General features: G+C 40.0%; 1 protein-coding gene across 2 annotated transcripts; it reads left to right on the top strand.

The window, feature by feature from the left end:
• The first annotated feature begins 2,965 nt into the window (after positions 1–2,965).
• On the top strand, positions 2,966–9,989 carry LOC124257504 (arylsulfatase B-like). Of its 2 annotated transcripts, XM_046691583.1 has the most exons (15): positions 2,966–2,996; positions 3,991–4,092; positions 4,285–4,396; positions 4,723–4,774; positions 5,708–5,811; positions 6,415–6,521; positions 6,644–6,714; positions 6,854–6,955; positions 7,330–7,393; positions 7,794–7,891; positions 8,305–8,441; positions 8,664–8,722; positions 8,895–9,018; positions 9,236–9,378; positions 9,781–9,989. In XM_046691583.1, the coding sequence occupies exons 1-15, from the start codon at positions 2,978–2,980 to the stop codon at positions 9,951–9,953; spliced, it is 1,467 nt and encodes a 488-aa protein (XP_046547539.1). In that variant the 5' UTR covers positions 2,966–2,977; the 3' UTR covers positions 9,954–9,989. The 2 variants fall into 2 exon arrangements, with proteins under 2 accessions (XP_046547539.1, XP_046547541.1); XM_046691585.1 differs by lacking the exon at positions 2,966–2,996 and having other exon boundaries at positions 3,945–4,092.
• The last annotated feature ends 1,223 nt before the right edge of the window (positions 9,990–11,212 follow it).

Here is an 11,212-nt window from a genome sequence, read left to right as displayed (position 1 = left end):
CTAGTCTGCTGGCTTGGGTGGTACAACCATCCTCCTGTCAATAGGACTGTGTGGGTCGGCACGTTTGTCTCATATGAACGGGTCAATATTACAGGGATATGAACGTTTTGTAGATGCGGCCCTATACAACAAATAAACAAACAAATAAAGGCGTTAAAACAACAAACCAACAAAACCAACAAACTGTAGTGCACATACTCCAAAGTGCCTATGCAGCTCATGAAAAAGAGACCCACGGCTTTTAGGATAGTGTGTGTGTGTGTGTGTGTGTGTGTGTGTGTGTGTGTGTGTGTGTGTGTGTGTGTGTGTGTGTGTGTGTGTGTGTGTGTGTGTGTGTGTGTGTGTGTGTTTGTGTAGGGGGGTGGGGGGTGCGCATGAAGATGTTGTCTCTTACATGTGCAACCCACTTTGGTATGTGGCTATGATGTGATAGCCTGTTTAGACCAAAGTTTGGATTGTCCTACGATTCAGGTGGTGCTAAATTTATGTTCATGTGTATATATCAAGGGCGTGTGCTTCTCAATCACTGTCAGTTGGTGATAAGAACAACCTTTCGTCTGGTTCAACACAGTGTGCATTTACTAGCGATGTCTCAGAGATAACGTTGACTCTAGGTTAGTTTAAGATAACAAAGAATATTTTTGTCCTATCTAAGGTGGCGAACGGTGCTTACGTCACGATGTACTGTTATGTGAGTTACTGTTGATCAGTTAAGAGCAGTTATACCTGACGTCAGTGAGTCGGTGCGGTTTATCTAACTCCACTTTGAACCTTATTTCAGTAATATTTTGTGAGTAAGTATTTCCCAATGTTATGCTCGCTACATACATTCAACATTTATTTTCTGAAATCAGCAGTGCGATAACAAACCACGTGGGATTCCAGCACTTTCTGAGCAGCGACCTGCAGAGTCGACTGGGATACATGTCACCACGGTCATTTTGTTTTATTCTGTAATATTAACAGACATATGCATCAAACATTTAAATGTCTTGTTAATATGAATCTAGCATCAAAGTCGCCAACTTGCGTGAGAGGCATCAACATCGTTTCCACAACTAGACGACAAGTATTATTATTGAGCATAGTGACAAGTATATGAATGTAGGTTCTTGAGAGGCATATGGAAGTTGGTATTTAAATATAAGACAAAATATTATGGATGTCAACTTCTTCTTTAATGTATACACAACGTTTCAGGGCTTTTTCTTTACCCTTCGTGAGGTAAATAATATTTTGTCTTATATATGAACGTCATCAGTGATGAAACCAGGTGTTCGTAAAAGGGTAAGCGTGTGCAGCTCTTTTAGAAGCAGCTGTTTATCAAACCATTTGCAAAAACAGAATTCGTTGTCAGACGCTGAACCGCAATGATCCTGACATACTAAGGTGGCCCATAAACAATCGGATCTTGGCCAGACCCTTAACCATAAACAGATATTCATTGTATCTTGTACCGTTATCTATGAATCTCACTCAGATAGCGACTGTATTCAATCACCAGTTACCTGCTGGAGTTGATGTGTTGTTGGTACATTCGTTTACAAGTTTCTATCCCCCTACAGTGTAGCCTTAAATGACGAGGGATGACGCCATAAACGACGTGTAAATTGTAGGATTCTAATCTGAGAAGTCAACTTCAACCGTTCACTTGAAAACGCTTACCAAAGGTTCCATGAGTCCCCTGCACTGACCACCTTGAGTATGGCAAAGAGCATGTATGGTAAAAACTTCCACTGTTTATCCACATGAACGCGACGAAGACACTCTAAATAACCAGATCACAAAAGTAACTTCCAAGACTATCACACGATGGATGTTTCAAATGGTCAAAAGCCATGATGAATATTCCTGCATTCCAGCCTTTGTTGTGTCTCTCCTACTCTCGGCAATGCCACAACGTGGGTTACTGACAATCAGAGTAACCTCCCTTGAAAAGCTAATTTAAGCGTCCTTAAAATCTCAAAACCCATTCATACACTCCACACTTGAAATTGGTAGCTTCTTTATGAAACTGCCTAGGGCATTGTTTGGTTCTTACTGTCCGTATTTTGACAGAAGGCAACAAAATCCTCCAAATCATGATCAAAGACTATCATTTGGCTATCGTGCTTTCTTGCGACGACGCTTGCAGGATACGACGCTTGCTCACTATATTACTCTCTTGTTCATCACCAGCGAATCCCAACCGTGAAGGTCAGGGTTAGAATGTACCTTCAGTAACCCATGCTTGTCGTAAGAGGCGACTAACGGGATCGGGTGGTCAATGGCTTGGTTGCCACATGTCATCAGTTCCCAATTGCGTAGATCGATGCTCATGATTTGATCACTGGATTGTCTGGTCCAGACACGATACTTTCCCGCCGCCATATACCTCATATATTGCTGAGTGCGGCTTAAAACTGAACTCACTCACTCACTCAGCGAATCCCACTGAGCATTACAACCTGGCAACAGAGAAGCCCGAGATTGTTGACCAAATTATCGTCCGAATTCAGGACTACGAGAAGCAGATCGTCTCCGCCTTTTCCCTCCTACAGTGGGCTCATTATTTTAAACGTCACTTTCAATGTGACGCAAGAAGTCCATGTTTAACACTTTGGTGAAAGCCAACATCAACAATATTGGCACTTTTGACCTTCCTGCCTATGTAACACACCATTTACACCGTCATAAATATATATAATATCACTCTGTCACTCTTTGTTTGCTTGATTGACCACATGGGTTCAATGTGCAAAACCCTTTCTGGATGGTTTTCGGAGTAATGAAATACACGCTAAACACGGTTCCCACTTGGAGGGCCTACGTATCTATGCACCATGTATGAGATCCTCAGGAATCTAATCTACTGAGAGTCGCAGTTCACAGATATGACCCTTCAGAACACCAATACCTTCAGCACGGAACTGGTCTGGGATGACGCAAGCCACTGATGGTTGGGTGACGACATCATACCATGAAACGTCTGCTATCAATGATGATACAGTATGCCCGTATGTACTGCTATCAATGATCAAAACTAATTTTGCTTGTTTATCCCAGAAGGGTTGACATCTGGACATCTCTAACATTGAGTTGGCCTTCCAGTGCGTCTTCACTTTGCCATCACGTGTCAAAGAATGATGGATCTATATGTATGCCAGGGTATGTGAGAGACTTAAGTACGAATTGGAGACAAAGACTCAGATGCCTCTATGTGTACAAAGTTCAAGTACCTGAAGAGTAAAGTACGATTGTAACGAACTGTACGATTATTACGAACTAAACTTAGTGGTTCCTTTGAGTTCGTCATAATCATAGTTTACATTAATTGGAAAAACTCTAAGGGACCCAAGTAGTCTCCAGGCAACATATATAGGATATGGGGTTAGAATATTTCTACCTACAGGATATGTTGGTGTTTAAGGGAGCTAGAACGAGTTACCAGGCTCAGTCACTTTGGTTTATGTATGTCCTTTGCTCCAAGAACAATTACTATTTAGTTCGGTCCGGACTGACAATTTACACGTTGCTGGCACATCTCTAGATTGATGTTAGATTTATCCACATCAACATACATGGAGGCTCACTGGACCTGTTCCGCATGGCATTCTGAACAATGCATTGTATGTTATGACCTTCACGTAAGTTGTGTTCTTCTATCGTTGTGAAAGTATACAGATGGTTAAAATACTCGCGTCAGCATGTTTTTGTAACGCATACGAATGTACAACATGGTTGTTGTCAGATTCCATGGCTCGAGGTCAGAGAGCTGATGTTTATAACACAAATTCCTAAGCAAAACCGTACGATGGCAACATTCCCAAACTCGGTCTAAAACTAGTAAATCGTTATTACTTAATTCTTAACAAACGCGAGCATCAAAAAAATAAAACATATAGGTCAAAGTGGAGATAAAGATGTGCTATTGCTGTCTTGTCTATGACACAACAAAATCTATATATAGGAAGATAGGAGAAATGAGTCTCATGTTCTCTGGACATGCAGGAGTGATGGTGGTTCTGATGATCCTTGCTCTGTTCCTGTCTTTGTTATCATTGTCATCAGCACAGCGTCCGAACATCGTGTTCATCGTGGCAGATGACTTAGGTAAGTGTAGATATATATATATAAATATATATATATATATATATATATATATATATACGGCTGCTAATAAGTGAGTTAATGTGAAAGACAATCTAAAACATTGTATCATTGTAACCAGTCTTGAAGATATTAACCATATCGTCGTACAGCGTATATATCCGAGCGCTGAGGCGACATCGTATATTTGCACAGGTTGGAATGATGTTGGTTTCCGGAATCCTGACATGAAGACCCCAAACATCGACAAACTGGCCACAGAAGGAATCATCTTCGAAAATGCATATGTACAGAATCTGTGCAGCCCGTAAATATATGCTCGGTTATTTACCTCAACTTCATTACAATGCAAATGACCATATCGATATCTAACTAAAACTCACGCAGTTATGTAGATGTACATGAAAGTTCAATAAAGGTTTAAACATACAATACTGAGATCGTTAAATAATAGCTTAGCCGTAAATAATAGTTTGTCAAAGCTAAACAGCAAATGTTACAATATTCTGCCAAAACCAACGTTATCATTTGGCTTCCATGCTTCCTTTTGCCCATGGCTCAGAAGTTGTTGATATGCTGGAAACACACTTGCATTACAATATTACACCAGCATCAACACTCGCATTGTTTCAGATCCCGTACCGCCTTCATGAGTGGAATGTATCCATTCCACGCAGGCATGCAGGTAATTTCTATATTGCTTAAACGATCAATGAACCGCCAGGCTAAAACCCATGTCAAACGTCATACTTATAAAAAGTATTAGCCATATTGTGACTAGAAAAAATCAAAGCCTATACATTTTCTAGAGGCTTGCCAACAATGGACAAAATAGTGAAGAATAACATACATTGATGCGGTAAAACCATTGTTCTGTAAACTGATGTAAGGTCATAATTCATGAATATGAAACATTCATTAAACAGTGTCCAAATGTCGATATTAAGGACCAAATGGCCTTATACATGCAAGGTACTCATTGCATCAACGAATATACAGTCAGATAGAATGCAAATGCTTCGTCAGTCAGGATGTAATCTGTCGCCAAGACCAATTCTCTCTTGTGAATCTAAATGTTTACATTGAGTTTGATCAAGAAAACCCTGACGCCGCAGGCCTGCAGGGCAGTGTGTGAAATGAATCTAAAGCATACAATCCATAAGCATCCACACGTAAACAAAAAGAAATGAGCAATGTGTTCACACTACAGAATATGATTCAAGTCGGACATCGCAACAGAGTGGAATACACGTATATTCCCAACACGAAGCATTCCACTGGTTTGCAATATTTAAATATTTTTCAGAAGGCATTCAATCCAGTGGTCCTTGTTGTTCTAACTAAGAGGTTATCTCTCAAATTTGAAACCTTCTTATCTTTATCTTATTTTCTGCTTCTTTGTAACATTAATATAAAATTCTATGTCAAAAGTCTAAATCAGAATTTGCATTGGACATCATTTCGGTAACTGCTGCGTCAAGTATGGAGACATCCTTCAAAGGTCCACCGTAAACATTTTGACAGCTTCACTTCATGTTGTAACCTTGTAAATGGGAAGGATTGTTTTCTTTTACGTTGAATGTATAATGTCATCTCACAAATATACTTTCATTTTCAGCATGAGGTACTGCTCCCTGGTCAAGCAGTATGTGTGCCCCTCAACTATACCTTCCTGCCGCAGGAATTAAAGAAACTCGGCTACGCTACCCACATGATCGGAAAGTAGGTATTATGCTACACTAATGAACAACACTGTCTAACAGTAAAGACGTTTTGTCACATCGACACTATTTCAGCCATATTTAGTTGAACATTCATGACACATAAAGTTAGATTATAAAACCCTGTCGACGAAGGACAATGAAAACAAGATATAGATGTAAAACTAGCATATAAATCTAAAACATTTTTACTGTTGAAAACATTACAATATACAAAGGGGCTATAGATCGCCAACAAATGAAGGTAGTTCACCATACTAGGGACCATTGGGCACTTATCAGTACAAATGAATGCTACCTGTATGGGACCATTAATGCTACCTGTATGGGCCCATACTCGATTTTCGTCGTCCAACAGCCGTTGGTGAATATGACAAATTTAGCCATAAATTAATCGAGCACATATAATTCCACGATTGATAACATGTCATGATTAAATACATTTTGAAGACGAGGTCTTACAGGCCTTCTCAGGAGGACAATACAATACGTTAAATCCCTTAAAGGATACAGCCATGAACAATCTCAGTAACAATTTTAATCTACCAGTTATAAATTCTGTTTATCTATTTATAAAATATATCAGTAAATATTTACCGTTTAGATGGCACCTGGGTTTCTGCAAGTGGGAGTGCACACCAACGTACCGAGGCTTCGATACTTACTTTGGCTACTACAATGCGGCTGAAGACTACTACAATCACTCTACTGGTGCGTATTATTCCAGTTTGGTGGACTAAGGGAGCGTGTTGTATGCACGGTTTTGCGTTTGAACCATGAAGATATGTACGTGTAAATTTAGTTCTTAATACATATATTTGATATTTTTTCAGGGTGGGATCCTTCACTAGACTACCATGATAATCTGCTCCATGCACGAAACTATTCCGGTGTATATTCTGCAGTAAGTATTCAATGACGAAACACATTGTTAGTTTTAGTTGACAATCTACAATCATTAGCATACTTTTTCTCATCACATTTGAAAACACAACGAATCACATTCATTGGTTCCACTGTATACATTCCTATTACCGTTTCAGTTTACGTTCGCCCAGAGAGCCGTTGACATCATCCATCAACATAATGCTTCACAGCCTCTGTTTATGTACCTTCCATATCAGAATGTACATGCGCCTATTGAGGTAATCAGAGAAGCATTTAGAACGTGTGCCTGTTACATTCTGACTACCTAGATTAGAGGCTGAGTGTATGGTAAATCAAGGAAATATACTGAGTGAGAGAAGGGGTGGGCGGAGAGAGAGAGAGAATCGTAAGCTTACCAACAGGAGACTGCTTGCTGTTCCAACGACCTTCTGTGCATACTTGTGGTGTCCTGTTTCACGTCATATCAGGATTGGCCACTAACATGATATAACAATATCAGTCGAAGGGAGATAATTATGTGTGAAAATGAATGGTGTGTACAAAGATTATTCCAGATATTTCACAATCAAAGATACATGTTAAACTGATGATGCATCTGTTAACTTATGTACACGAATATACGACATCACAGGTCCCCAAGATGTATGAGGATATGTATCCAAACGTGGTCAACACAGGACGAAGAATATATAGTGGTATGCACTTTATCCCTCTATTTTCTATTCATTGCTTTGCTTAATTTGTGTCTGATACCCGCATATTTTGTTTCTTGGAAAAGACCTTTTGATAATCATGTTTATGGTTCCAAGGATTATGATATCAATTTACTATTGACATCAACGAAGGCACTAGATATGCAGTTATCAGAAGCGGTGGAATTAGCTACTGAGAGTTGTCTCTCTTAGGTCTGTAAGGATCTTATGATTAGAGTATTGATTATACCATTTGCTTGCCTGAACGTGCTTTGTTGTGTGTTTCACTGGAATGGCAAGACATCTACCAAGTGTGTCAACGTGAGCTCTTGTCATACATGTGATTGTAATACATATGAAATAACTTCTTAAAGCCCTGATCTACTACTATTATTCCAAACAGGAATGGTGTCTGCCCTGGATGAGGCGGTCGGAAATGTTACCCAGGCCCTGAAGGATCGGGGCTTGTTTGAAAATACTCTCATTCTATTCACCGCAGATGTAAGCTGTTTCATTTCACCATTGGGAGGCTTGATTAACAAAACCGTGTTCACATCCACGGTGTATCGTATGAAATGCATCCTTTAAGTATCTCCATATGAAGATTTCTTTATGCAGTGGTATTTGTGTGAATTTGTCGAATTAGGTTCAAAATGAAAAATCACGCCTTTTGAATACCTTGGTCATTATTTTATACACACAAGCGTCAAGATTACCTATGTGATATCTTGCATTTAACCATGAAAACATTGTCTAAGCATAAGTATGTTGAACTGTTATGTGTGCACATGTCTATTGAAGTAATGCTCAATCCATATTTTTAAACAGTCTCTTTGTCCATTCAGAGTACATACAAGAGATGTACTGTAATGCCATTCTGCCATGTAATGACACATGAAAATATCTTCATTCAGAATGGAGGTCCTCTTGAAAGGTATGCCAACAACTGGCCCCTGAGAGGAGGGAAGCATACAGTCTGGGAGGGAGGGACGAAGGGTGCATCCTTTATGTATGGTGCGGGACTCCAGAAGACAAAGACTACATACGACGGGTAGCTCATCCGAATAAAAGCAGAACGCACTTTGTTATTTTAGTTCAGTAATTTGTTCCAGTGATGATGTCACAGTATACTAAACTATTTTAATTCGTATAGTTCACCCAGTAATGATATCGCATGTTCGCATGATTACTTTGTCCAAAATTGTTTAGACTTTAACTGCAAAGTTAGCTGGATGTTTCAGAGTAAATGCGACGTTATTCTTTGTCTAAACAGGATGATCCACGCCGTTGACTGGAAATCTACTTTAGTATCTGCTGCTGGAGGGACACCAGGTAAGGAGATTTACATCTATATTTCTTCACCAGGCGTTGACCAAAGTCACAAACGAGAAAGACGAATTTGTTACTATAAATTATCAGTCTTTTTGTATACATATTATCATTAAAAGATCATCGGAAAGGTAGTACAAAATGTTTTGCAACCTTTATTGCATGTTGGGCGTAGAAACTGACATCGATGGAATGAGTCATTGGGATTCTATTCGAAGTGGCCTACCCTCATCAAGGACAGAGTTCATCTACAACATTGACGATTTTGAAATTCCAGTCGAAGGACATGCTGGTATAAGGTATTGTGAACATTTAATCAATTGATTGTATCACAAGCACGAAAAATTCTAATAGGACATCCGTGGTGAGGCCATCTTAATGTACTGTGCTGTTCGTGGACGATTTGCACATTCAAATGGGGTATCACACAATAACATTTGCACCGAATATAATCATCATCATAAAAGTAAAGAAGTGCCAGTTCAAAGTATCTATGTCTGCATCCTTGTGTATCAGAGTAGGAGACTACAAGCTGATCCTCGGATACCCTGGAGGTCCTGATGGCTGGCACAGACCCATGAACAGGACTCAGGATGACATATTTGAACAGACAGTTTATACCAAAGGAGATCGTCCAATCCACCTCTTCAACATTCGAGGTACACATTGACATGCAAATATGTCTGAACATTAACTGTTCATGACCTTCCTATATCTCTATAATACACAGTATGCAGTACCTGTTAATATGCACTGTCAAATGGCCAGCTGTAGTTTTAACTTGAACCTTTCCTCGTGATAAAGCTATTTAATACTACAATAATATACCTATGTTTTCCAACACATGAGTTACTATGTTTAGGTTTTAAACCTGCAATAACACATGACAACTATTACATGACTGCCCCGACATCATCATGCACACACTGTACACTGTCAATTATGTATACACATGGCATGGCCAAAAATGTTTACAAAAATACGCAACATCAAGATAAATCCATATTGTTTGTAAAGCCAAAGGCTCCCTCAAAACGTACATCATTCTGATACCCATTCAGAGGATCCGACTGAGCACAACGACCTTGCACAACAGATGCCAGACATGGTTGCCAAGTTGCGTGCCCGGTTTGAGGACTACAAGAAGACGATGGTTCCGGCCAATTTCCCCAATACAGATCCTGCATCTGACCCCAGATTGTATGGCGGGGCTTGGACTCCTGGATGGTGCTGACCTGATGGTTTTATGTCAATATATCCATGTATGGACCATGTGATAATGTGTGTTATTATTCTGCAAACATTTCCAATCAAACCCAGCATTTTTTCTACATATCAGTATATATGCACCATATCAGCCTAAAATTACGATCCAAATATAGATGCATCCAAAGTTTTACTTTTCCCAGATATCCCGTTCTCGACAAATAACATCTTTTGGTTTCGTACAGAATTTAAATATGCAGATGACGTCAAGAACGCAAATCGAGAGAATGCACCACTTTATTTGTTTTTTTCGATGAAAACGCATGCGTGCTATATTATTCCTGGAGTTATTGCTGTAGGCCTGTTGGCGACTTGGTCAGAAGATGAAAAAGATAATTAATGAAACTCGTCCTTACACGAGTTCAGTTTCATCTGTTTCTTCTGACCTTCACAGACACTAGTCTGCTGGCTGAGTGGTTCAAACAATCCTCCTATCAATCGGACTGTATGGGAGTGAGTGAGTTTAGTTTTACGCCGCACTCAGCAATATTCCAGCTATATAGCGGCGGTCTGTAAATAATCGAGTCTGGACCAGACAATCCAGTGATCAACAGCATGAGCAATTGGGAACCGATGACAAGTGTCAACCAAGTCAGCAAGCCTGACCACCCGATCCCGTTAGTCGCCTTTTAGGACAAGCATAATCGCCTTTTGTGGCAAGCATGGGTTGCTGAAGACCTATTCTACCCCGGATCTTCACGGGTCCGGACTGTATGGGTGGGGAATGTTTTTTCCAACCAACAGGTGAATATAACAGGGCTATGAGCATTATGAAGATGCGGCGCTAAACAACAAATAAACAAACAAATAAAGTCGTTAAAACAACAAACCAACAAAACCAACAAACTGTAGTCCACATACTCCAAAGTGCCTACTCAACTCATGAAAAGACGATCCACAGGTTAGGTCGAAGTTTTCTGTTATGTGTGTTAAACTGTTGATCATATTTTTAAGTAAGATCCTGTGATAAATATAATCACTTCCGTTATGAGCAGTTATACCTGAAGTGAGTGAGTGCGGTATCCCCATCCGGTATTCGAACCCACACCCTCAGAGTTAGGCACCTAATCGCGAGCACACAATGTCAGCCACCTAGTCCGACTTCCACGGTGGCTGAGCGAGTTAGGCGGCTGGCTTTGTGTGCTGGCGATTAGGTGCCTGACTCTGAGGGTGTGGGTTCGGATCCCGGATAGGACTCAACCCAACAAAAGTACTAGAATCTGTACT

The sequence above is a fragment of the Haliotis rubra genome, unplaced genomic scaffold (genome assembly GCF_003918875.1).
Source record: "Haliotis rubra isolate DU_JTF1 unplaced genomic scaffold, ASM391887v1 Scf662, whole genome shotgun sequence".
Lineage (NCBI taxonomy): Eukaryota > Metazoa > Mollusca > Gastropoda > Lepetellida > Haliotidae > Haliotis > Haliotis rubra.
The sequence above is the reverse complement of the archived record's forward strand: the minus strand, read 5'-3'. Positions and strand labels throughout refer to the sequence as shown.